Source organism: Tiliqua scincoides, chromosome 3 (assembly GCF_035046505.1).
Source record: "Tiliqua scincoides isolate rTilSci1 chromosome 3, rTilSci1.hap2, whole genome shotgun sequence".
NCBI lineage: Eukaryota > Metazoa > Chordata > Lepidosauria > Squamata > Scincidae > Tiliqua > Tiliqua scincoides.
This window is the reverse complement of record NC_089823.1, coordinates 140,404,950-140,432,539: the sequence shown is the minus strand read 5'-3', so window position 1 is coordinate 140,432,539 and position 27,590 is coordinate 140,404,950. Positions and strand designations below refer to the sequence as shown.

Below are 27,590 nucleotides of genomic sequence, written 5' to 3'. Positions count from 1 at the left end.
AGAAAATTAACAGCCCAATCCTAACCTGCCCTGGAGAAGGCAGGCCAGTAGGTCTGCCCTGCATCCAGAGCAGGGTTGGGGCCAAAAGCAGCTCAGCCCGGGGCAAGGGGAATTGAGTCCTCTTACCCCCAGGTAAAGCCTCAGCAGCCCCAATGGGGCTACTCAGATCTATGCCACCTCAACAGCAGCCCAGAGCTGCCCCAGACTGCCCGGAACTGAGGATAGGATCCAGCATAAGTACCGGATCGTTGTCCTGCCCCCTATGCACCCACCACCTGCCCACAAGTCAGCCCAATGCCAGCCCTCCCCCACCCTGAAACACCTCCTACCCACCCTCCCCACACACACCCCAGACCCCTGCACCAACCTGACTCAGCTGGCACGGGCTTTCCTGATACACCGGCCCAATAGGGTTTGGGCTGGGGTTCAGAGGCCGGCACACATCCGTGTACCGGCCTACCTCCTCCAGAGTCAGTGCGAAAGTGCTGTATGGCATTTTCACAACAGTCATCGGCCAGCACAGGGGACGTGTGTTGGCCAAGGGCACGCTCTGGATTGCTCCCTAAGTTAAATTCTTTGCAAAGGGATAGCACAGAAACGACAGAGCATAGGAGCAGAACATATTCTGGAAAAAGATGAAGAATTTAAAAGCTTTGGCGAAACAGGCATTAGCATATCTGTACCACATTTCAGTGCAACAACACTGGAAGTTGTGGACATCACCCCATTCAGAAGTGCCATCGCCCACATCACAATAATACAAGAGAAGAAAAATCTAATTCATCTCATAAGCTTTCCTCTTCAATTTTAGAGTACAATCCTATGCACATTGTCTTGTGACAAAGCCTTGTTGAATTCAGTGAACCTTACTTTGGAGGAAATATGGATAGGATTGTGCCATTATTTGAAATTCAAATCTGGATGACTGGATTTGTAGTCCTCATCTGGAGTGTCATCTTCGCTTTCTGTATCATCTTCATTCTCAGTTATTTCTTCCGCATCATCAATCATCGCTTTGGGGATCTGATGCAGGTCTTGATCCACAACAGTCTCACCTGGGGCTTCTTCAAAAGTTATGACAGTATGCACTTCCCCAGGCATCTCATTCAACTTGTTCTTCATAACATTTAAGTCACTTTGATCCTGTGCATCTTCTAATGCCTCTTGCTTTGACTCAATTTTTTCATTTTCTTCTGGATTGTTAACATCTGTCTCTTTAGTCTCCTTCTGTGAATGGAAATAAATTTCAGACACAGGAGCACACACACCACTATGAAAATCCCCTTTTTGAAACTATCTAGAGATGTACCTTTTTGGAAATTTCATGGTGACAATTTCATCAATATAAGAATGACTAATATTAAAAGCAAATAGAATTCTTACTATTTTGCATAGTACATACACTCCATAGATATTATGTACAGTAAGTCCTATAAACATTTATTTGGGTGTCAACCCAATAATTCTAATTGAATGTGCTGTCAAATATGTGAAGTATCACAAGCTAAGACTCCACACTCAGACACAACCATCTGCACAGACAGTTGTCCTTTAAGGCAGGGGTGCCCAAACCCCAGCCCTGGGGCCACTTGTGGCCCTTGAGGCCTCTCAATGCGGCCCTCAGGGAGCCCCCAATGAGCCTCTGGCCCTCTGGAGATTTGTTGGAGCCCACACTGGCCCGATGCAACTGCTCTCAGCGTGAGGGCGACTGTTTGACCTCTTGCGTGAGCTGTGGGATGAGGACTTCCTCCACTGCTTGCTGTTTCACTCTGTGATGCAATAGCAGCAGCAAAGGAAAGACTAGCCTTGCTTTGTGCAAGGCCTTTTATAGGCCTTGAGCTATTTCAAGACCTTCATTCATTCATATAAGTTCATCTTTAATATATTCATTTATGTAAACTTATGTAAATTTATTCAAATTTTAAAAGTAAATTAATTCTTTTTTCCCCCTGACCCAGTGTCAGAGAGATGATGTGACCCTCCTGCCAAAAACTTTGTACACCTCTGCTTTAAGGGGATGTTTTTAAACAAGACTTTACAGCACTAGGTGTCGCCAGTGTTTTAAAAAGACAATAGTCCCCATCCACAGTTGTCATCAATCCTGCAAAGAACTCTAAACCTTCAGTCTCGAAAGACTATGGTATAAGCCTACAGTACCCAGTTTTCCCAGATGGTCTCCCATCCAAGTACTAACCAGGCCTGACACTGCTTAGCTCCCGAGATCAGACGAGATTGGGCATGTACTGACAGGCCAATCCTGCGCTCCCTGGCTCAGCCAGCCAGCCAAAAACATAGAACTTGGGTGAAAGAGGGGGAGATGAATTTCCAGGCTTCCCAGCTTTCATCCTTTCAGAGTGGCTCAAAATAATTAAAAGCACAACAAAACAAGTACAGTGACAATCAACGAATGTTAATGTTGTGAAATCAGACAAAAGAGGAAAGCACCTGGATAAAATTTGAACCGTGGTTATAATTGAAAACAGCTGAAAGAGCAAAGCGATGAAAGTCAGGTGGATGAAAGTCAAGGGATTGCAGTGTATAAAAAACTTTTGGCCAGTCAATAAATTGATAAAGATAATCAGATCTGGGAAACTTATGGTGGTACAAACTCCTAATTAAAAAAAGAATCCCAAATGGATAAAGCAGCTAGATTGGCAATAAGAGGCAGGAACTGAAGGGCCAATTCAGAGTCCTGAGCTCTGTGCGCTGGCCCTATGCCAGTATTGAGTGTTGCAAACATGCCATAAGGCTCACCTGTAACACTCAGTGCTGGGTCAGCACCAGTCTGCCCTGAGTCCAGCATCAGCCAGAAGCCCACCGCCCACCACCTGGAGCAAGGGACAAGTTCCAGTCGATGGAGAGGTTAGTCGGGGCAGGGGGAGGAAGGGGTGGGACCGTCCAGAACCCCATTTTGGGCCTCCTGGCCCAAAGAGTAGAGCCTCTCTACTCTGTGCCAGCAAAATAGCCAGTGCAGACTTGAGTAGCCCCATTGGAGGGGCTGTGCCCTTACTTGAGGGAAGGGGACGAACGTTCCCTTCCTCTGAGGAGATGCCAGCGGCTGCCTGGCACACTTAGGATACAGTGATTGCCATTTTGGCACCACTGCTCTTCTGGGTGCCAGGCACTTCAGGATTGGGCTGCCCTACAATGAAGATAATCAGCAGGTACAACTTTTCCTGAACTGGGATGTTATGTATGTAAATTATGCAGGATCAAAATCCTGCATAACTGATTGGCCCAGATTTATGGCTGGCCAATCGGGTGGTGGATCAAAATCCTACCATCTGATTGGCCCTCTAGTTAAGGTATCAACTGCACCAATCATGGGAAGTCTGGGCGGAGCTAAAGGCTATACAAAGCCAGGGGTATTTGCCTTGTGTGTCATTGCCAGGTTCTGTTCTGAAGATGGAATAAACGTATTGAGCTGTTATCTCTATGCCTTCCTTTATTCACAAGGACCCACTATATAACAGGCCTATTTCACACTGTAGGCAGTTAGAATGTGTCTTCTTAGGTATATGCAACCACATACTTCAAATGCAAAAATCTTTGCATGCAGAGGGCTTCCTTAGAGGGAGGAGTTCTCTCATAAAACTTATCTATACATAAGGATTTTTTAATGGAAAAACATTTAAACATATAATCCTGCACCTGTAACATGAAGAGATACCATGTAGTAAAAGCTTTACCATTTGATTTTGCTGACTGTGGGCCCAATCCTATCCAACTTTCCAGTGCCAATGCAGCTGCAATACAGCCCCAAGGTAAGAAACAAACATTCCCTCACCTTGAGGAGGCCTCTATGACTGCCCCCCACCACAGGATGCAGCGCATGTCCCATTGGCATGAATGCATCAACACTGGAAAGTTGGATAGGATTGGGCCTTGTAAAAAGTGATGCACATAAAGTGAAGTCCTGAAAATGGGACACACACAGGAGAATGAAGGAGAATTTCAATCAGGAACACAGATACACTTTGAGCAGTATTAATACACACACATTTTATGCATGCATACACGCACGTGTTGCTAGAACTGATACTATTAAACTGTTTTCATCAGTCTCCTCAACAGTAAGTAAATCTGGTGTTTCATATTTCCCATTTAATTCTGCTATAGTATTTGTTGGATATTGCTGTGAAAGGGTCTTTTTAAAATAAAAATGTATACTTAATTAACTAACAGCGCAATCCTAACTTGCACTGAAACAGGGAGGCTGGCAGGCCTGCCCTGTATCCAGCGCGAGTTTTGGGCTGCAAGCAGCTCGGCCCGGCAAGGGGAAACATCTCCCCTTACCCCAGGGAGAGCTGCTGCAGTCCCAATGGGTCTATGTGGATCTGCACCACTTAAAGAGGTGGCACAGAAATGAGCAGACCCAAGCAGCCTGGAGCCGCTCTGTGCTGCCCGGGAACGGTGAGGATCCAGCATAACTGCTGGGTCCTGGACCCACACCCTGCTCTCCAGCCGCCTGCCCATGGGCCCGCTCACTGCCTGCCCTCTCCCACTCCCAAATGCCTCTTCTCCACCCTCCCCACGCCCCTCAGACCCCATGCCAGCTGAGCTCGAAGGCTCCATTGATGCAGAGGCTGGATTCAGCCTCCACGGGCCGGCACAAATTTGTGCATTGGCCCAACTGACATCCAAGGAGGCACAAAGATGCATTGCGCCATGTTTGCGACCCTCCCAGGCCGGCAGAAGAGACTTGTGCTGGCCTTGGGCACAGTTAGGATTGCACTCTAAAATGAGTTACCAAGACTGTGTTTAAAAACCGGTTGGCCATAGGCTAAAGTAGAAGTAGACTAACCTGTTTTTGGCACACTACCTACACTACAGTTCCAACAGTTCACCTTGCCTTTCCCAGTGGTGCACCAGGTATTGTTTTTGACAGTCTCAATAGATTCAGACCTTTTGCTGTTCTGCAAATTTCTGAGCAATCAAGCGTTCCTCTGCTTTCAGCTTTTCCAGCCTCTCCAACTCTACAAGAGCTCCTTCCTGTTCCCGTTCCAGCTGGGCCCTTTCTTTCTTCCTCTGCAAAAAAACCCGTAAGACATAGTCAAATTCAGAAAATCAAAACAAAGTCATATTGAGACTGATTTTTCACCAGTGTTTTAAAAAAGGATAAAGGATGTGTCACCTTCTCTTCTTCATTTAGTTTTTCCTTGTATCTGTAAATCCAGTGGGCTAGGAAGTTGACTGGGTCCACTGGCCTACAGTCTGCCACCACAGCAAGTCCTTCAACTAAGCATCTTCCTACGCAGTTCTTGAGATATTCAACATCCACGCTCATCTTGTACCAGGCTCTGCAATGCTGTAATATGGACTGAATTAATTCTTACCATATTATACTAATCCCCACCCAAATAATAAACTGAAGTCTTTTATAAACATTCCTGAGAAAGAACCTGGGAACTAACAGTTTCTTCATCTCTTGTCATGGGAAAGTTCTTTCCAGTGCTTGCAAACGTGTATCTCTGCTGAACATTACTCATAAATTTGATATCTCTCAGTGTTTCTTAACCAGTGGTACTTGTACCACCAGTGGTACTTGAGGTGGTATCTGGTGGTACACAGAGGACCCCAAGACCTCAGCTACCTGGTAGTGAGACCAGCAATTGAACATGACAAGCAGCAGTGGGAGGCTCAACTCGGCATGTGCTTTTGTGTGCTCAAAAAAGCCCTCCCATCCACCCTGAGCCTCTTACTGCTGTTTATTTTGTTGCGTCTGGCCTCCCAAATTGGAAGTAAATGGCAATGACAAGTAAATGGCAATCATTGCCAGTTACTTCCAATGGCACTTCCAATAGGTAGACCAGGCCAAGTGGTACAGCAGGGGACAAAGGTTGAGAAACACTGCTCTATTTGCATCTAATAATATTAATAGGAGTCAATCTATTGGGAGTCATCATCAAGCACACACAACTCTCCTGCCAGTGCACTCTTCTGCACATGAGAAAGCTGCTAGCAAGAGATTTATGAATGTTCTAGTAGAGGGGAAGGTCACTAGGATTGATAATTATAATACTACAAATATTTCTACTGTCTACTGCTTTTTAGCAAAAAAAGCAGTTCACAAAGTGGTTTATGCAGCAAAAATAGATTAGATTCAGACAGACAGACAGACAGACAGACAGACAGACATTGTCCCCTGTCCCAAAAGCAGGGTGACAAGATAAAATGGATGACAGAGTGCCTATACCTTTAACCACTGTATAGAAGAGGGAATTTGGGCAAGCGCAGCTTTTTAAACCCTACCTTGTTAACCCATTTCTGCCCAGCCCACAGGTGTACACATTTGATCCCTGTTGCATATATGCAACATTGGGAAGAAATGGCTTAAGTGATACCTGCCAAAATTCCCTCTTCAATACAATGGTTAAATGTATAGATACTCCATTGTCACCCTGCCCATAAAGGACTCACAGTCTAAAACAGTGATTTTCAATCTTTTTCATCTCATGGCACAGTGACAAGGTACTTAAATTGTCAAGACACACCATCAGTTTTTGGACAATTGACAAGGCACACCTTGCTGTTGGGGGAGGGGGCTCATATCCCCAATGGTCTTATTAATAAATGACCCTCCACCAAACTCCCGCAGCACACCTGGGGACCATTTGCGGCACACCAGTGTGCCATGGCATAGTGGTTGAAAATGGCTGGTCTAAAATGAGGCAGAAGAAGCCCCAGTAACAGCCAGTAGAGGAGAGGGGTGCACAGGGGTGAACAGGAGTAGTTGCTCTCCCCCTGCCAGATATAAGAGATCCCACGTACATGTAGCCCAATCCTCTGCATGTCTATTCAAAAGTAAGTCCAATTATAGACAGTGGGGCTTACTTCCAGGTAAGTGTGAGCCTTAAAAAGGCCACCTCTAAAGGTCAGTTAATGGGGGGGGGGGGTATTTCTATGGCATTTCATATGCATTATCTCCAGCAACCCCAACACATGTTTTTCCTCTTAAAGATGTGATAGGAAGCCTCAGTTGTTGTCACATGAGGGTCAGAGATCAGGACACGCACCATCAAGTCCTACCTTTCACCAGACTCACTTCTGTTGAGGTCACAGAACTGCTGATCCGTCAAGAAGAAGAACTGGGTGCCAGCCACCACTCCACTGTCCTGCAAGCAGAGAATCAAGCGTGTCTGATGGGACGGAGCCAAAGAAGTTTGGAAGCTTGGCAGAGAAAAGCAGGGTCAGACGGTGACAAACAAGCCAATGCACCCCTCTCAAAACCTCTGTCAAAGCGCTTTGATACCACCACTTAAGACTTAGTTTGAAACTTGCAAGAGACTTGCAACTCTTGGGTGTTGCAAGAACTCACCCAATAGAACGTTCGACCTTTTGCAACCTGCATTCTACTTGGCACGCACAAGCGCTTTAACTCTCGCGCTCGCCTAGCAACTGGAAGCGTCGCTAGGGTCAGCTACTGCTATTGCGTCACAATAGGTGAGGAATGACCGAGGGAGGCGCGCGCTCCTCCGGCACTGTGATTGGCTCAAATGGTCTCGTTGCAGCCTCTTTTCATCCATCGGCTTTACAGACAGGCAGGTCCCTCTGCTCTAGCGAGCCTGTTCGTTTTTCAGACGTGACAGGAGGCGGTGTTATTTTCCTCCTATCAGCTAACAGCCCAGTCCTATCCACGCTTTCCTGGGAGTAAGCCTTGTCGACTCTAATGGGACTTACTGGCTGCAATCCTATCCATGCTTACCTAGGAGTAAGCCCCATTGATTATAATGGGTCTTACTTCTGAGTAGACATGCATAGGACTGGGCTCTGAGGCTGCAATCCTATCCACACTTACCTAGACATAAGCACCACTGATTATAATGGGATTTACTTCTGAGTAGTCATGCATAGGATTGGGCTGATGGATGTTCCTGTGCATATGATAATACACTATTGTAGTGTTTCCCAAACTTTTTTAGCCCTGGGACCTACTTTTTAAAATGACAATCATCATGACCCGCTAAATAAAAAGAACAACAAAAAAAGTATTTTTTTAAAAATAATTGATAATAATTGGGGACCTGTGCTTCCAAAGCTGCTAAACACCTTATGTATAGCATGTGTGTAGACATTTGCTAGACTACTTAGATATGGAGTTCACGGACTGTTCCCCCAAATCTTTACAGTTACTTCAGGGTACCCAGAAGGCCAAAGATGGATAGCCACTAAAACTGAGTGTTGGGAGAGTTAGGACAGACAAAAGAAAAGATTTCTTTACCCAGCATGTAATTAGGGTCCAATCTTGAACAGTGCTGTAAGGCATGTTTGCAGGCCCTAGTTCTGGGCAAGCCTAGTGCCTAGAGCCTGGCGCTGGGCTACCGCTGGGTGGCCACCAGAGCTCCGCCGCTCTGCGTTTGCACAAACCACCGAGCAGCGGAGAGGTAAGTGGAGGCATGGGGGGAAGGTGGGGAGGAGGTGTTCTGGGGAACGGGGAGGTGGGCTGAGGGTGGGGAGAGGGTAGGGATAAGTTGTTACAGGGAGGGGGGAAGCAGGGAGAGGGCGGGGAGGAGGTGTGCCAGGGGGAGGGAGCAGGGAGGGAGAGAGGTGGGACCAGTGGAGCAAAGCTCCACCAGATCCAGAGCCTTTGTGTTGGCAGTGAGCTCTTGATTCACCACCTGCCTTTGGGTTGGCGGTGAATTGAGTAGCCCCATTGCAGGGCTACTCGGCTTACAGGGGAAGGGATGAAAGTCCCCTTCTCCCGAGGAGCCACCGGCGGCTGTCTGGAGTGTACAGGATGTGGCAACAGCCATTTTCTGCGCCGCTGCAGCCCCGTGCCCCAGTCAGCTCAGGATTGGACTGTGTGTCTGTGGAACTCCTTGTCACAGGATGTGGTGATGGCATCTGACCTAAATGCCTTTAAAAGGGAATTGGACAAATTTCTGGAGGAAAATTTCATCACGGGTTACAAGCCATGATGGGTAAGTGCAACCTCCTGGTTTTAGAAGTAGGCTACTCCAGAATGGCAGATGCAAGGGAGGGCACCAGGATGCAGGTATGTTCCCTGAGGCCTCTGGTCAGCCACTGTGAGATACAGGAAGCTGGATTAGATGGGCCTTTGGCCTGATCCAGCAGAATTCTTCTTATGTTCTTATGATGTGGTTAGGGACTTCAGGCCAGATAAAAGGTTGCAACTGGGTCCACATGTGATCTATAACATACAAATTACTAAAGAAAATCGGAAAATGTGACATTTTAATTTTGGGTTATAAAGACTACCTCATACCACAGGTTAGCTTTCCAGCTAACAAATTTCTTCTGCAAATCGGGTAAGGGTGCTTGCAAATGATTTTTGTTTGTTTCAAAAACTTTTCACAACCCACCATAAATCAGCTTGCAACCCTCTGGTGGGTCCTGACCCACAGTTTGGGAAACACTGCATTGTTGGACTATACTGCTAAGTTATTATAAACTACTCAGCCTATTTTAGCCCCATCTCCAACCTACAATATCAGCATTACAGAGCTGTCACAAGTCACTCAGGGCCCAATCCTAAACAGTGCGCACCAGCTTAATGCCGGCGCACATTGTTGCAAACGTGCTGTAATGAGTGCCGGAGCTAGCCCAGCGCCAGTGGAACACTGGTGCTCCGCCGCTATGCGGTTGCCGGAACCATTGGGCTGCACAGAGGTAAGAGGGGGCGTGGGGGAGATGGCGTTCCAGGGCAGGGGGAGGTGGGGAGGGCAGGGAGAGGGCAGGAAGGAGATATGCCAGGGGGAGGGAGCGGGATGGGAGGGAGGTGGGACCAGTGGAGCTCAGCTCCACCAAATTTTGAGCTCCATTTTGGGCTCAGAGGCCCAACATAGAGGCTCTTGATTCTACGACAGCCCAAGGGCTGCTACAGAATCAAGTAGCCCCATTGCGGGGCCCCTTCCCCAGGGGAAAGGGACAAAAGTCCCCTTCTCCTGAGGAGCCACCAGCTCCTCAAGATGCACACAGGATGTCACGGCAGCCGTTTCAGCGCTGTGGCATTCCCAGCGGAATGGGCAGCTCAGGACTGGGCTGCCCGCCCCCTACCTCACAAACCTGTGATGTGCGGATATCAGCAAGTGTGGACTACACTGTATAGCTGTTGCAGTCTGTGCTGTCAGTCACAGCCTGCAACAAGGGATAATAGCACTATATATTATAATGCAGGGCTATCATAAAATACTTTGCTTCTGCCACGGTGAGCTTCTCCCAACTGACCACTCCATCTGCTTCCACTGCAACATACAGATTCTTTTGTGCATTTGCAGCACAATTTTTGAATGTCTAAAAATTTTTTGAAAAATATTTTAAAAAATATACAGAAGACTTTACTGTAGTTAGGAATGTAACCCCCCCTTGTCTTTCTTGAATGGGGGAGGGGGGGGAGAGAGAGACCAGCTAGGTAATTCCATCTCCAAACAAGAAAACTCTCAGTCTTTTTAAAGTTTAACCCATACAAGATAGAGATGCTGTCGGTTTGGTGTTCAGTTTGTCCTTGACAGGGTTGCACTCCTCTTTAAAGAGCAGGCTTGCAATCTGCAGGTCTGTAGCTTCTCCTGGAGGCCCAGGAACAGGTAGCCTTGGTGATGAGGAGCACCTTTTATCAGCGTCAGCTTATTTGCCAGCTGCAGTCTTTCCTGGAGAGGTCTGATATAGCGGCAGTTATCCATGCTCTGGTCACCTCTTGTTTGGACTCCTGTAATGCACTCCTGTGCATTTCATGTGGGCTGCCCATGAAAAGCATCCAGAAATTTCTGTTGGTACAAAATGTATCAGCCAGGTTGTTAACCAGGGCTGCTTGTTAGGGTGCACATCACCCTAATTCTTTATGAATTGCTTTGATTACCAATTGTTTCCAGGCTCAGGGTATTGGTTATGATCTTTAAAACCCTAAATGGTTTGGGACTTGAAGATCTTAAGGACCATCTTCTCTCATATGTGCTTTCCCATATTATATATCAACTAAGGGTTTGCTTTAAATCTGTGGTTCCCAACATTTAGGAGCAATCAGATCATAGGCAAAAATTGAAATTGTCATGGACCACATGCAACCCCCCCTCGCCCCCTGCACAAAAAAAAAATACAGTTAAATTTGGTAGCCCATGGGGGAGTACCTGGCAAGACCTAGAAGTGCTGGCTCTGGTGGTTGGTTCTTCACCCTATCTGGGGGTCCATTGAAGAGTGCTTGCTTGGCCAGACACTGGAAGTGATAGAAGGTGATCATTTTTTTTTTCCTGAGACCTTGCAGACCACTTCTCAGGGTCTTGTGAATCTTTGGTCCGCCTTGGTGATGAGGAGCACCACAGGTTGGGAACCACTGCTCTAAATGCTCTTGCCCTCAAAGGGTGAATGGGGGAATATCCCAAATAAGTATAAGGTATGTTAGAGTGCAGTTCTATACATGTCTAATCAGAAGCAAGCTCCACTTATTTCTGCCACTTGTGTCTCCTGGGAACCCTCCTCCAATGAAATGAACTAACACCCACTCCCTTCCCTCTATGACCCAGGCTTACTTTCTCCCTCCCATCTACCCACAGCCCTCCCACCTGCACTTGGGGCATTATCCTTATGCCCCTAGCCAATATCTTCAGCCAAACCCGGTGTTTCTTCTCAGCTCAGGTCCTTTGAAAAAAATGTCAAAGGCAGCACCTAAGTGTTCCTTCTGTAGAAAAAGTCACAATACTGTGCTCTACCCCCACAACTCCACAAGTTAAGAATGTGATTGAGGGCACAATCCTAAGCCCTTACATCAGTGCTTTCCAGCACTGGCATAACAATGCCAATGGGACATGCGCTGCACCCTGCAGTTGGGTGTCACTCACGAAGTCCTCCTCAAAGTAAGGGAACGTTTGTCCTCTTACCTCGGAACTTCATTGCCCTTATGTCAGTGCTGGAAAGCGCTGCTGATTGCACCCTGACTGTCTCACCCTGAAATTTTAGTAAATTTTTAGTAAATCTTACACTGGGATTTTAAAGTGCTTAGCTATATTGTTCTTCCCTTTAAAAAAAAATCTAGAAGTTGCTTTGCTAGCTCTATCAGTGCAAACAACAAACTAGAGTATAAATTAAAAATATGCTAAACATGTACTGGGCCCCATGGCTCTCCCCCCCCCCTGCACAATTCTGCATTATATGCTACTGCTATTGGTGCTGCTGAAAGTTAAGGGGTCAACCCAGCTGGGTGGGCCAGTACATGACTGGGCCAACCCTAGAGGTGCCAGGTATGAATGTGACAAGCCATACTGAATCATCTAATAATAATAATAATAATAATAATAATAATAATAATAATAATATTGATTGATTGATTGATTGATTGATTGATTGATTAATACAGGTATTTATATACTGCCTTTCTTGGTCTTTATTCAAGACTTTATTCAAGGCGGTTTACATAGGCAGGCTATTTAAATCCCTGTAGGGATTTTTACAATTGAAAGAAGGTTCTATCTTTCAAGAACCACAACATTCAGATGTTTCTTTCTCATCTGGTTTCACATTCTGGCCTCCATCCTCCCACGCTCAGAGCAGATGGAATAACTCGGCTCAGCTTGTCAGCTGTTTCAAAGTCGCACGGTCGAACTGGCAACCTTGTGGATGTTATCTTCAGGCAAATGGAGGCTCTACCCTCTAGACCAGACCTCCTGCCCAGATCTAGAGGTAAACGTCAATTTTTCACCTTACTCTTTATTTTCTTGTGAAAAAACAGTAGGAGGAAGTTGCTGTATTTGCTTATTAATAGGGGTGGAAGAAAACGGTGATAATGAAATAAAAACACATAACGCTACTTTCTGCACTTCTCATTTTTGTAAAAAACAAAAAATGTGAAAAAATAAACCATTTTAGTTGGTTTTTATTTATTTTTTAATGGGGATGCATGGGTGATGACTGTGGCTGCTGAATCTACTATACCGCCTACCTAGTACATTTTTAAAGCAATTATAATTTATAATTATAATGTAAATTTCAAATAAAAACACAGAACACCTCTTTCTGCACTTCTATGTTTGGAAAACACCAAAATCTGCAAAAGATTAAAAACTTTTCCTCCCATCTCTACTTATTAATGTATACCTTGACCTTCCCAGTATGTTCAGCAGCTAACAAAATCAAAACTGATTAAACAGTTCCTTTAAGGCTGCAATCTTGTGCACACCCATTTTGGAATTAGCCTCATTTAGCAAAATGGGATTTATGGGACTTACTTCTGAGTACATAGGACTGAGCTGCAAATCAAATTTGGAGCAAAAAAATGAGTCTTACAATGAAATATAATCATATGATAGAAAATCAAGGCTGACCCCTCTGACTGACTGAAAGCAACCTATGTCTATGAAAGCCTATGAAACCTATGAGAGCAACTTTGGTCACTCTTTCAGCTGCAGCAGTTTCCTGTACCAGCTGCAGAAACAGCAATGAGAGTCTGCTCACACTGGATGGATGCAAGTGGATTTTAAAGCCATCCTTTATTTCTGTTTGTGTAAGAGATATAGGAGAAAATGAAAAGGTTTTTTTCTCCCTTCCACACATGAACTTAAAGACACAACTAATAAAGGGTGAAATACCCAAGTATCTTATTTCTGAGTCAGAAATTTTCCCTCATTGCATGTGCTGACAAAACTGTTTTAGTGCAAAAATAGTAGGCTTTTAAAAAGGTTTTTAGCCTCTGTTCAGGATATAATAATGAATAGGTATTCATCAGTATTGAACTAGGAGCACAAACCTATACATGTCTATTCAGAAGTAAATCACATTATACTCAATGGAGCTTACTCCCAGGAAAGTGTGCATAGGTCAGTGGCCTAGGAATCAAAACTGGAAATGTCAGGCAAGGTTTTTACCCATAATAACATAGCTGCGACACAGCTTGTTAGATCATTGATACAGTATAAATATTTCAAGTTCTGGGGGATGTAGCTCTGAAGATCCCTCTTCTATTAACAAAACCAAAAAATTGTAGTAATAATATCTATCAAAAGAAGGAGAGAATTACAGCATCTTCAGGGAGATGGCTGCCTATAGAGGTGGTTGTTCAGGGATAGAACACCGGTCCGTTGCTAGGATACCAAAGAAAAGCATCCAAATGTAACTGTTTCTCTCTCTGGAAACCCAGAGAGCTTATGCCTGGAGACAAGACTTTACTGAAAAAATACCATTAAGGTTTTGTTCACCTGTGCATCAGAAATAATTTCTCCTTCCTGCATGAGCGTGAGTTGACTTTAGATAAGTAATGTACTATTTCCATATTCTTAAACAGATCTCATAGTTAAACAGCAGCTGCGTAGCTTCTAAGTTGAACAAGCTTCTCTAGATTCATCCATTTTCGACATGATAAAATTGCTATGGGCTCTATCCATTGGAAAAATCTCTGTGGAAACTCTTCCCCCACCACCACCCCTAAGTTTCAACTATTCATTTCTTGATTTAAATATTTATGCAGCTTTTTGACCAGCAATGGTCCTCAGAAAAGGTGAAAATAATTAAACAAGAACATATTTAATGAACGATTATTTCTCAACAGTTTCCCCCCCCCCATCTTAGATCCATAAGCAGTAATTTCTTCTGAGATACTTTGGGAGCAAGAAATGGAGACTGCGTATCTCAAGAAATGTCTTGGCAGATGTTTAGCAGAGGGCCTTGCGGAGGTCGCGGAGCGTCGGCCAACAGACCCAATACTGTACTTGGCATTCTGGATTTACAAATACAGGAAGAATATAGATGAAGAACTACAGGTGAGACCTCTGCCTTTAAGGTCAGTGTTGCTAGGATCTTCAGCAATTAAATGTTAGATTAATACTTTATAGGAATGATATTGTGCTGAGTCGATAAAAAGATTGCTATCACTGTAGTAGTCGGTTGTGTTACTTTGCTCAACGCATACTGCTAACCAGTCAAGCTGATATTGAAAGAGCCAAGAAGTAAGAAAGGAGGTGTCTTGATGGGCTCCAAGGGTATGTGGATGATTTGGGGGACTGATGTCGCTTTACAAAATATCTGGATATCTTCCAGATCCTTCCTCCTTATCTCAGCTTGTTTCTACATTTGAAAACAACCACATTACAGAAATATTCTATATGTCCAATACTCTATCCTAACAAGAGAGCTGACCCTGTAAAAGACTGCCCCTGCACTTCCGGCTACTCAGGAAAGTAAAGAACATGAAATGAAACTACTGTATATCCCCTCTCTTTCTTCCTTATCACAATACTAGAGGAAATTGGAAAGGGAGGAACTGGAGCGGGAACGTGAGGCGGCCCAAAGAGAAGTCGAAATGTTAGAGAGAATGAAGGAAGAAGAACTTCTGATCCAGCAGAAACTTGAAGAAGAGCTGCAGGTAGGACAAAGCAAAAACAAAAAACAAAAGGGGGTGGAAAGGGGATTATGTGTGCACGAACTTGCTCCCTGTCCTGAATGGAGGAGTCTTCAACTTTCAGTCCAAGTGATATCAAGGAGAATGTTCTTGTGTGTGAACTGTAGGCCCAATCCTACGCAGTAAGTGCCGGCTCACTGCTGGTGCGCACTGTCCAGGGGAGGAGGCGTTCTGTGGGAGGAGGCGCCAGTGGAGCATGTTCCGGGGGGAGGTGGAAGGAGAGCAAAGAGAGGGCAGGAAGGAAGCGTACCAGGAGGAAGGAGTGGGGCAGGACGGATCCTGAGTCCCCATGTCAGGCTGTCCACCTGACATGGAGGCTCTAAATTCTATGCCAACCCTTGCGTTGCTGTAGAATCAAGTAGCCTCATTGCGGGGCTACTTGCCTTACCCGGGGAAAGGGGATGAAAGTCCCCTTCTCCCAAGGAGGCAACAGCAGCTGCATGGGGTGTGCTGGATGCAGCGGCAGCCATTTTCAGTGTCGCTGTAGCCCTGCGCACGAGGCAGCTCAGGATTGGGCTGTCCATCACTACAGATAGCACATGTTTGAGTGTTTGAAGGCACCCCCCCCCCCATAAAATACCTTCATGCACAAACAGAACTAGGGAGGAACATTTTAGCTTAAACCACCACCCCCCCCCCGATAATTCTGAATGTGCAAGGAATATAGGGAAACATTCATCATAATCAGGGAAACTCATCCTGTCAGTGACAATTTTATGAATGCATTAATTCCAACAGAATTACATCTCATCCATAAGTACTTCAAAGTTGGGAAATAACAAGCAGAGGGTCTAGTTGAGATGCAAAGTATACGTCTCACAAATAAAATTAAAAGGTAGAATAGTTGCCCAACAACTACAAGAAGCACATTTGACACACGGTAGCCCTTGCCCCCAAACTTTAAAAGGCCAGAGTAGTCTCAAAAGCAAAGAATCATAGGCTGCTCTGCAGAGTGACAAGGGTGACAGGCCACCAAGCTAGAGTTAATAGCCTAATAGCTGTACTGCTAAAGCAGAGCAATACACTGCAGAGTAAAAGCTATTTGGCTTTAATAAAGAATCATTTTGTGAGTCTGACTAAAAGCTAGCTGAAGCTGGGCTTGAGGCCTCAGAGGTTGTGGATTAAAGCTCAAGAGATAGCAGGTGCCAGGCAGCTACTGAAGAGGAATGAGCTCACGCCTTGGCAAATGTTAAAAGACATTCACTGATTTATGCAGGTATCTACTAGGAAAACTCTGTAACTATACTTTTATACTTTTAGAGCAAAAAGTACACATATGCAATAGTGAGACAAGGTAGCCTGTAACCCACATATAAGAGGACATAATAATCATACAATAATCGTAGAAGCAGGCCATAGGAACCAAAGCTGCTTGATTTTAGTAAAAAGAAGCCTTTGCTTTGCAGAGGTTTGCAGAGGGCCCCACAGTGCTTTACTAACACATAGGAAAGAAATGCAGAAGAGATAAGCCGCTCTAGGCCACTCTAACGAGGGATGATTAAGTTTATAATATTCATGCCAAGAAATGGTTTAATGCAAAAGATAACAGGAGACCAGGCAGCAATATCAGGCCGCACTAACGAGGTGGGCCTGAAGTCCTGCCAAGAAATGTCTTGTCATGTCGGTCTTCACACCTGTCTTTAAGTATTTTGTGTTATATTGCTCTCTGCTGGGTTTTGGAAACTTGGTAATTTAATAGGTTTTAAGGTGAAACCCCACCTGTATGTAAATCATAACCAATCAATTACCTCTTGCCCACCTATTTCCCATCTCTAATGCAAATTGAACCTTATCTGAAACCTATTAGGTGTTTGCCCCATCTCTGATGTAAAATTGTAGCCAATGAAATATCTAGATTTTAAAACAAAGGACTGGGAAAATTGTATAAATGCCCAAATCTCCATTAGGGAGGGGCCCATGCTTTGAGACAAAAGTCCTGTGGGCCCATTGCTTGCAATGAAATAAAGAGCCTGCAAACTTCCACTCCTAGTACTGAGTCTTGCTTTCTTTCAACCTTGCAACACATTTGATATGTTTTCATTAACAAAAAAGCCCAAGTATTACATTACAATTGCTATATTAGAAGGAAAAACAATGAATATGGTTCAGTATTGTTTACATATTTGTCATTCCAGTACATTGGAAAAACTCCAATTTTTCTCAAAAGTATTCTCTAATTTGTGTCCTTCATCTGCTCTGACATGTGTCATTTTCTTATTAATGCCGTTTCTGCACTTTTTTTTTAGAACTACTGAGATATTTTAGGGGCACTTTTTCCCACTTGGAGGCTGCGCCAATTTAGCTGCAGAGGAAAGTCTCAAATTTAATTTTAAATCTGGATTTTGACTTGCTTCTTTATTCTAACAAGACAGCTTAGGGCTCATAAGCAAACAATACAGCATAAGGAAATTGATAGGTTCATGAACTAGTAGAATAGTAAGACTACTGTGACAAAATTCCCTGTGGATAAAAACTAGAACACCAAGGGGAACGTTCTATCCCTGTCTGTGCTAGTTTCCTACTTGCAGGGAATGTTCTGACGTAGGCGAGCATTCATCCTCAGCTCTTCATCCTCTGTCTATTATTTAGAATATTTATACTGTATACTGCTTTTCAACAAAGGAGTTCACAAAGCAGTTTACATAAGAAAGAAAGAAAGAAAGAAAGAAAGAAAGAAAGAAAGAAAGAAAGAAAGAAAGAAAGAACTCACAATCTTAAAATAAACACTGAAATAAAATACAGTAGGAAAACAGCAGCAAACAGCTGCAAAAAAGATGCTATGCTGGAATGAGTAGGGACACTGTTGTTTCTGCCTCCCAAGATTCACCACTTAAAGGGGCCTTTGTGCACATGGTAGAAATTGTAGACAGTCTGCCATCTCATTCCTTCCCCCCCCCCAAATTCTGCTGCATATTTGTGTAGAAAGCTTTAATAATCTTGTAACTTCATTTCAGTTGTCTTTTTTTTTTTTTTTTGCATTTTAGGAGTTCGCCTAATTTCAGTGGTTTGCTCTACTGCAAAACAGAGTAAATACATACACCAAACATCTGTTGCATGAACGCCTTAATTTTGTGTTGCTATGTTTGTGTTGCTCGAGAGTAATATGCTGTTTCACAAACAAATATTTGCATGCTTTCACCGCAGGCGCAAATGGAGCGTGAACGTGAGGAACGAGAGAGGCTCGAAAGAGAGAGAGCAGAAGAGCTCTTACTGGAGCAGAAGCAACAAATGGAGGCAGAGGTATGACAAATAACCTCCAGAGTAATTTGTATTGTTTGGGTCAATAATAATCAAGGAACCATTTCTTAACAGCTCACAGTTGCAATGTGGCAAATTTCAGAACCTCTGCTTTTCATTCTGTTCCACTCCTATTGTTTACATGCTATCTACGTATTGTATTCATACGCCATTCTGTGGAACTCAGGGCAGTGTTCTCTGGTTTATCTGAAAACAACCCTGTGAGGTACGTTAGGCTGGCCCAAACTTTGTGGCTGAAAACAGGTCTCCCTGGCTCAGCACTTGGTTTATTACATCACACTGGCTCCCGATATATTGTATTGAGAACTGGAAGCAATTTCTTTTAAAGTTGAAGCTTGACAACCCAATCCTATCCACACTTTCCTGGGAGTAAGCCCCATTGACCCTAATGGGACTTATTTCTGAGTAGGCATGCATAGGATTGGGCTGTTAATCTTTACAGTTCTAAATCTATGTATACCACAATTCAATCCAATGTTGAATACTATTGGTACATCGAGATGCTGCAGCAATAGCTTGAAGCGACTCACATGCCACCTCTCTGTTGGTTTTTTCCTCTGTGGTAACAATATTACAGGAACATTTTAACATGGTTATGACGAACACTTAAATCCTGACTATGTGTTAGTCATCAAGTAGCTCCACTGTCAGTTTTTCTATTTTGAAAAAGTCTTCATTGTGCATTTGCAACTGCATGTTCTATGACCACATATTGGCTCTCCCCATTTCAGGCAGGGAAAACTAACACCATATTTCCTGTCTCTTGTAACATATGCTTCAGGCTTCATTCTCAATGCTTTCCTGCAAAAGCACGCTTGATCTACTTGTCCAAGAACAGCTGACATCCTTGCTCGAATGCTTGTGGGCAAGGTTGGGTGACCATAACCCTGACTACAGCCTGTGAACAAGCAGGGCAATATTCATCCCAGTCTTGCCATCACTGCCTCCCCATCCCCCTTCCTGGGTGTCTTACAAGCACTTCTCAAATGATTGCATTCCTTGCTTGCAAAGCCTCAAGGATTTGCACGTATTTTCTGGACTGTGTGCAAATCCTTGAGCAGATTCAGGAAAAACAAAAGCAATGACACTATTCCAGAATATGAATTGTCAAACTAGACATGACACAAGCAGCCACATTTGTCATTTGTGCCTGCAATCCTGTACATACTTTCCTGGGCGTAAGCCTCCTACAGTGAAACTTACTTCTGAGTAGACATGTCTAGGATTGTGCTGCGTGTGTGTTTCTTCATGTATAAGCCCATTCACAGCAGATGGAAGAAGGGAGCTTGCCCCTGCCATACCTCCCTTGCTCCCTTCTTCCCTTGCTCCCTTCTTGCCACTGTGCTCCCTTGCTTCAAGCATTTTTCTCCCTCATTGCAAGTGACCAAGTGTGGGGAACAAATTCAGCTCTCCTCTCCCATGTATCTCCATTGATGTTAGAAGAAAGTACAAGCACACACCACTTTATAAGCAAATGGGAAGATATAAATAATCAAACATGGCTGTACTTGTCATATCTAGTCTCATCCCTAGGTCACTGCATTAAAATGCAACACTGGCCCTCTTGGTCAGTGGCCTCTGATTCTAGGAGCTCCTAGGATACTAGGAACAAATTTGTCCCATAACCACAGAACTAGACTGCAGAGGCCATGCTAAGCACTCCAGAATGTTGTATTTTGGGCAGCCCAATCCTAACATGCCCTGGGGTAGGCAGGCCAGCTGACCTGCACTGCATCCAGAGCAGGGTTGGAATGCAACTTGGAGTAAGGGGAATTCATTCCCCTTACCCCATGTCATACAGCAGCTGCCCCATGGGGCTACTCGGATCTTCACCACCTAAAGCGGTGGCGCAGATCTGAGTGGTCCGGTGTAAGACCAGGCTGCTCGGGAGGGGGTCTAAGTCTAGGATCTGGTCTAAGTGAAGGATTCTGTTACCATCCCCCTCCCGGGCCTGGTCCTCTGACTGGCCCATCTGCCCTCCCCATGCCCTGAAATGCCTTCATTCTGCCTTCCCCCTTCCCTCCCAAATCCCCAAGTCAGCTGCCCTCAGCTGGCGCAACTCACTGTCTGAAGTGGCGTGGGGAGGCTGGCACACGTCCAGCTAATTAGTAGGCTTGCCTATACTGTTCACTTTAGGTTCCTGTTTTGTGACCCAATACTAACAGGGCCTTACTAAGGTTCTGGAAGCATAAGGTCCTTTATGGCTGTTGCAAAGCACATAGCTATGTCTGCATGCCAGAGGATAGGGAAGGAGCCCCAGTGTGAGTAATTCAGTATGGGGAAGGGCAGGACGGAGGCAGGGGTGGGTGGAACACAGCAGGCAGGGGAAGGGACAGAAAATGGGGTGGGGAGGCCGGGAAAGGGGGTGGTATTAGTGGTGCCACTGATATCCTATCCCCCTTCCCAGCCTATATAGCTGGCGCAGATCCATTTAGATCCACCTGGGTGGTGAGGGCTTATCCCAGAGCAAGGGATGTTCCCTTACCCCAAGGAGGCTTTTGTGGCCCAAAAGTCCCCCGTGGGATGCAGCACATGCCCCGTTGTCCCAGCTGTATCACTGAGCGGGGAGTTACGTATCACTGCGCAAGATTGGGCTGTCCTTCACATTGGGCAGAATCTGGTACAAAATTCATTTAAGTTTGTGCAGCAAAAATGAAAAGGAACTGCACAAAAGGATTGCTATGCTCTTGCGCAGACCCCATTTATTTCAGCAGCAAGTTTAAATGGAATACTTTCCACTAGATTCTGCCCATCGAGCATGAAGGGATGAAAATAGTTGGGAAATGACGTGCACCTGGACCCAGCACACTCATGCCACTTGGGTTTTGTTCAGCTGATTGCTTGGTAAGCTGGATAATTCATCATGATCTTGAAAATGAACTTTGTATTGTAGGCGAAGACACCAGCTGAAAAGGAGCTCCCATCAAAGACCTTAGCAGAGCTAACTGATAAATATGGTGCTCCCCATCTGACTAGAGTTGATGAGATAGATGAAGTGGAGCAATCTGAGGCAAGTACAACAGATTCAGTTTATACACTAATATGCACATGTGCTGATTTTCCTATGTCCTTTTCAGCACTTCATTGGTACCTCCATTAGCAGTCTTGAACTCAGTGCAAGATCAGTTTCTGAAGCTGGTTTTATCCCGCCAAACCCATTCTTCATAACAGTAACAGGGATCAACAAAGACATAGGGTGCAATCCTAACCAACTTTCCAGCACTGGATAGTTGTGCCAGTGGGGCCTATGCTGCATCCGGCAGTTGGGGAGCAGTCATGGAGGCCTTCTCAAGATAAGGCAATGTTTGTTCCCTTACCTCAGAGTCGCATTGCCCTTATGTCAGGGCTGGAAAATTGGTTAGGATTGCAGCCATAGTGAGTCCCTGCAGTGAAATGAGATAAGGGAGGGTAACGTAAGAAGGTTGCAACAAGATAAACAAGGGAAAAAAAGAATCCCAAACTGTGCAGATCATATTTATAAGAAGCTTCCTTCCTTAGCTCTTCCTCGGGGGAATAGTTTAGAGAGAAGAAACTACATATTTCAACATATCATAAATTATCTTTCTTTGAACTTTTATGAATATGAATTGAGTGCTTATGAATATGAATTAGTACTAATGAGGCAACACCTTGTGCAACAGATACTGCCATTTAAATCAGCATGTGTGAAGAACTGTCTTTTCTTAGACCAGTATCTCTTAGATATTTATTGGTTGGTGCCACTTTGGGCTTCCCTCTTGCTGTCAAGGAGGTAGAGGCAATATAGTGGTGGGGAAGCATCATCAGGTTTTAACCCTGTTTTTCTCCCTCTCACAAAAAGGCACTTGACTCTCAGACATGGAATGTTTCTCCACAAGGAGCATGAATATGAAGTGGGGTTTCCAGGGCAATGGGTGGCACAGGCGATACCTAAATCTAGGCATGGAGGGGATGTTCTCCAGTCCAGAAAACCTGAGGCCAATTGGAGTAGGATATAGAGCTGAAGCTGGCAAAACTGGCAGCTGAATGGCAATGAGCAGATGATTCTGCTCTGTTGGAAGAGGCAAAGGCAGAAAACCAGGCTTCTAGTATTTACACTAGGTCTGGCCCATCCAACGGCTACTGCCTGTCAATCTCAGGGGCACATGCTGTTCATTGTACATTCTTCTATGCCTAGAGAGAATTCTGAGGCACAGTCTCAGGTAGCCTACATTCCCAGCCTCAAGCTATAAGGTTCCTGCTTCTCTGAGACATCCTTTCTGAAACTTTAGAACTCAAACCATATGCTTTAGAAAGTGACGTTGGTCCCTTAGCAACATTCCAGTCAGCAACGGACAGCATGTATGACGGTCTGTTGTTGATCCTACGCTTCCCCAACCCCACTCCACATGCATTCACCCATGGCCTCTACGGGGCTCAGAATGGCTCAAAAGTTACAAAAAAAGTAACTTTAGATTTCTGGAGGGAAACAGGAAGTGATGTTTTTATGCCTTTTAAAGCATTCCGAGGCTTCCCTGGGCCTCAGAATGCCTTATAAGGCATAAAAGGTCACTTCCAGTTTCCTTCTGGAAGCCTGGCAGTTTTTTGGTTGACACAGCCATTCTACAGAGGTTGTGGGGTGGGTGCGCGTGGCCTCTGGGGGCTCAGAAAAGCCTCTGTGCTCCCCTTTGCTCTGGAGCCTTCGAACAGGTAAGTTGCTTATCAACGAGGTCACTTAATGATGGAGATAGGAGAACGCATCACCTCTGTTAAGCAACACTCACCTGTACATAGTCATGCTGATTCAGTAAGCTTAATTCAGACCAATTTACCAAACAGTTGCAACACTCCTCACATCACCTCAGCATATCACCTGTCATAAATGTATATGTTTCTCCAAATAGTGCATAAGGGGTGGGAAACATAAAGAAGTATGTATACGTGCGACATAGTATAACGCATGGCACATTCTGTGCACTGAACTCATTAAATGAATGAATAGCTTGGTGCTACTGACAAGGGGATCACAGGTTCTTTGGTACCAGCAGAATGTTGATGGTTTCATACCCAAACTGAACGAGTAAATGTTGGGACCAAAAGGTATATACCAAAAGATACACAAACACATATCTACACACGCACACATACCAATGCCATATTATAAATACTGTAGTTCTTGAAACTTTCCTTGGTATTGACTCATAAGAACATGGAAGAGTCCTTCTGGATCAGTCCAATTTGCCTCTGAACCTAGAGGTATCATATAGCTACCATAGTTAATAGCTACCAGTAAAAGTAAAGGTTCCCCCCAGCGTTAAGCCTAGTTGTGTCCAACTCTAGTAGCTGTGCTCATCTCAGTTTCCAAGCCGAAGAGCCAGTGTTTGTTTGTAGACAGTTTCTGTGGTCATGTGGCATGTGGTCATGTGGTCTAGGCATGACTAGACACCTAAGCGCCACGTGCCTTAATAGGCATCAATAGATGTCCTGAATTAATGCATCTTATCCTCTTATAAAGCCATTTAAGCTAATGGCCATCACCTTGGGGTACTGAATTCCATAAGTTAATTATGCAATGTGTAAAGAAGTCACTTGCTGTGAAGAATTAAGGGGGTAGCAGGGTTACTGTTCAGAGTCAAAAAATCCAAAGCTACAATTCCTAGTATCCTTTTGAAGAATCCACAGCAGTTAATAAAACCAAAACAGGTGCAGAGATGTCATCAGTTAATATTAGAGGCCCATTTTTATTCTTTATCCATTGGGTATTCATGCCAAAGGCACAAATCCTTTTAATTCAAAGGAAGAAAAAAAAGGAAAGGGGGCCTGTTTATCTTCCACCGCTAACATTTTTATACCTCCTGGAATCAATAGCAAAGAAAAGCAACCACAGATGCTTTAAAATACATGGCTTTTGCAAAATTTAATTTGGTATGTATCCAAGTAAAGACCATTGGACGCTGCAAGATGTCACACACACTGCTCACTGAAATAGAACTCCAGTTTACTGATAAAAACCAAGCTGTTTGAAGGCAAGTCGGTCTCTCTTTTTTTGTTTGTGGTTCACTTAAGAAGTCCCAACAATCACAGCAATGAAATTCTTTCTCCTCTCTCTTTTCCTGGCTTTAGCATACACTAGCTGCTATACCTGAGGCAGAGGAAGAAGACACACAGTGAGAAATGTTTGATTTCTTTGACACAGCAAGAAATCAAGATGGTTCCCACCTGTTGCCATTAGTTCTACAAACTTCCAGGCGTATCAAATTGGTCCACCATCCACGTCAAGGAAACCTGGGGGGGGGGGGTACAGAGCTAAGTTATAGAGGAGAACTTTTTTCGTGAAAATAAAAGCAAATAAAATAAGGTACTTCCTGGTTACTTATTGGAAGTGGTGCTTTCATGAACAGTGTAGCCCAGATACTGAGGGGGATTAAATGGAGGTATGAAATAAAATGAAATGAAATGGAGGTATGAAATACCTCCAAAAGTAGTATAGTACCTGGACCAAGTGATAGTGGGCCTTCTGTTGCTAGCCCGGTACTGACAAGCACGTGTTGTTATGCACCCAGGCTCCTTCCACTGAATCACAAGGTGGAGGACCAAATTACGTGTTATTGTGTGTCATTGGCCCCTATGTGATTATTTTTTTCCTATGTAGAAGCATGGGGGAATCCCATCTAGATCAGGATCTCAGCATGGAGGGCTCTTAGCTTTTGCCCCACCATGGTTCCAATCTGGATCTCGCTCCTGCTGTTCCCTGGGAGGAAAGTGGACATTGATGCCAATGGCAGCTTCCTTTGGGGGACTTAGAGCAGCTCAGGCAATGCCATCTAGGGGAGATATAAACAATAACTCAACCTTGGAAACTTAGGCTCTCTTTTGATTTGATGCTCCATCAACTGTAACAGCTATTGTGGTGTTGTGGCGTTAAGTGTGCGCTTTTGCCATGTTTGAGATCATTAACTGCAATAGGCATTTTTAAATTTTAAACATGAGTCTATCTAGTCTCAGTCCCCTTTTAGTGAAAGGCGGGGGGGGGAACTGTGAGGGGCTTTGAAATGACACAGATCAATTGGCCCCTTTGGCAGTAAGAAAATAGATGGAGTACAAATAGCATAAGCATGAACACACCCCAGCACATTTTTTCCCACCCTTTGGGATTGTTATTGATCCTTAATCAGAGGGGTAAGACAAGGGTCATATGGTGAATTTTTTAAAAAAAGATGTTGGCATTGCTACTGAAAAAAAAATATTTACAGAGACATGCAAGTTTTCTCTCCTTTTCCTCAAATGGTTCATGCAGGTTTATTGAGTTGAACCTGTGACCCAGCATGCAGCCTCTGTGAAAAATGTGTTGATAGTAATATGTCCCTCACAGCTGTTGCCGTTCTACTAGCGCAGAAGGGGGTATAAGGATGAAAACAGATATGTGTTCCAGAATAAAGTTAAGCAATGTAACCAGACAGCCTCCGATCAAAGCCAGAAGCTCATCTATACCATCTAAAATTTATCTTCCAGGAAAATAGAATATTCCTTTTTTCACACAGCAAATCTTAATGACTTGCTGCTCTTTTGCTCAGCAATACACTTTCCAGTCAAGCTTGTATTTTTCATAGCTTAAAGAACACATTCTTTCTTCTCATTAGCAAGAGTAACCCTCACTGTCGATAGGAATTATGCCCATAAACGTCATCAGCTGCACAGTAGAAACTTATGTGGATTGAGCAAACATTTGCCATGACAGTTGTCACCTTCCTTCACTTTTCAGACTTTTGCTTCAGGCTTTTCTCAGCTTGACAGTGAGCTAATCACACACCCTATTCATACAGTGGGCAAAGTGGGTATAAATAATGCAAGAAAAAGCATTGAGGTTATTTCAAGGTCACCTCACTTGTGTGCATTGGAGGCCACATATAACTGATATCCAACATGCATAGGTTTAACAACGTGCAAGCTATCCCGGATCTCAGTTTGGGGCCTATGCACATTGGAGACTATATGCATATAAGTAAGTTTCATCTATGTCATAAAAGTGGGGTGGACAAGTTGAAAGACTTGGCAGGCTGGTAGGATTCTGCTGTACCACTGTGGATTAATTACTGTATATCCACTTTGCCAGAAGTGTACATAGACAGTATAACCACATTCAAGTGAAATTTCAGAGAACAAGCCAAAATATTTGGCTCGCCACAAGCAAGACAAGCACAAATTTCTAGGTGTGTTGAGCTAGTTGTTTCTAGTTTAAGAGTTATTGTCACCAGGAAATGGGACTATAAACCAAATTTATTTCTCAGTGACTGTTAATTTAATTCCCATGGCACATAGAATCACTTCACCTATTACAGGAAAAAAAGGACTTATCCATGCATTTACACAATAGTTCTGATGATATATTTTCTATAATGTTTGAAGGGGAACCTTGGATATCAATATTTGAATCCAGAAATGCTGGGCTGGGCTGGGATGGGGAATCAAAACAGGCAGAGCTGAATTCGAAGCTAGTTGGTCCTGGGAAAGAAGCTAGAAGAACCTGGCAGATCGGGACTAGACCCAGGATTGATTCTGGTGGAATACGGTTGGAGCCTGGCATAATTAGGCAAGTCCCACAGCAGAATCGTTAGTTAATTCATTTTCCAGGCTCCAATTTGAATTACTGGGCAGAACAATTATTGATGGGGTCAGAACCGTACATACTGGACAAAACCTTAGAAATGCACGTTTTTACAACCCATGCTTGCTTGAGGCTCCAGGTTGTGTTTCTCTTACATCTTGAAATACTGTACACATCTCTCCTTCAAATGCTGCAGGAAAACTGTGCTCCATATCCAGGGCAAATGCAAGAACCTGACTTTCCTTGTAATATGACATTCCTTTCAAAAGAAGCAGATTACAAATTACCATGTACCATGTTGGCAACCTTCAGTCTTGAAAGACTATGGTATCGCGCTCCGAAAGGTGGTTCTGGCGCAGCGTCTAGTGTGGCTGAAAAGGCCAATCCCTTCCACACTGGAAGGGAGTGACAATCCCTTCCACACTGGGA

The 27,590-nt window shown here is 44.3% G+C and overlaps 2 protein-coding genes across 2 annotated transcripts; one reads left to right on the top strand and one right to left on the bottom strand.

Moving 5' to 3' along the window:
* Window positions 1-646: 646 nt before the first annotated feature.
* On the bottom strand, window positions 647-7,351 carry LOC136645141 (DPY30 domain-containing protein 1-like). Its single transcript, XM_066621386.1, has 5 exons — window positions 7,319-7,351; window positions 7,030-7,115; window positions 5,135-5,300; window positions 4,906-5,028; window positions 647-1,227 (listed from the first exon to the last, which is right to left on the bottom strand). Exons 1-5 carry the CDS (start codon window positions 7,349-7,351, stop codon window positions 901-903), a joined length of 735 nt encoding a protein of 244 aa, XP_066477483.1. The 3' UTR covers window positions 647-900.
* A 7,204-nt stretch (window positions 7,352-14,555) lies between these two features.
* LOC136645140 (DPY30 domain-containing protein 1-like) lies at window positions 14,556-24,727 on the top strand. Its single transcript, XM_066621385.1, has 6 exons — window positions 14,556-14,702; window positions 15,182-15,304; window positions 18,485-18,580; window positions 21,492-21,612; window positions 22,849-23,021; window positions 24,680-24,727. Exons 1-6 carry the CDS (start codon window positions 14,556-14,558, stop codon window positions 24,725-24,727), a joined length of 708 nt encoding a protein of 235 aa, XP_066477482.1.
* Window positions 24,728-27,590: the final 2,863 nt, after the last annotated feature.

Bases quoted from the DNA above. Each gene is read 5' to 3' on its own strand.
- LOC136645141 (XM_066621386.1), bottom strand. From the start codon at position 7,351: ATGCAGGTTGCAAAAGGTCGAACGTTCTATTGG. The intron at 5,301-7,029 runs GTAGGACTTGAT...ACAGCATTGCAG, and splicing joins AGAAGTGAGTCTGGTGAAAG to AGCCTGGTACAAGATGAGCG. The intron at 5,029-5,134 runs GTGACACATCCT...GTTTTTTTGCAG, and splicing joins AACTAAATGAAGAAGAGAAG to AGGAAGAAAGAAAGGGCCCA.
- LOC136645140 (XM_066621385.1), top strand. From the start codon at position 14,556: ATGGAGACTGCGTATCTCAAGAAATGTCTTGGCAGATGTTTAGCAGAG. The intron at 15,305-18,484 runs GTAGGACAAAGC...CTTTCACCGCAG, and splicing joins AACTTGAAGAAGAGCTGCAG to GCGCAAATGGAGCGTGAACG. The intron at 18,581-21,491 runs GTATGACAAATA...TTTGTATTGTAG, and splicing joins AGCAACAAATGGAGGCAGAG to GCGAAGACACCAGCTGAAAA.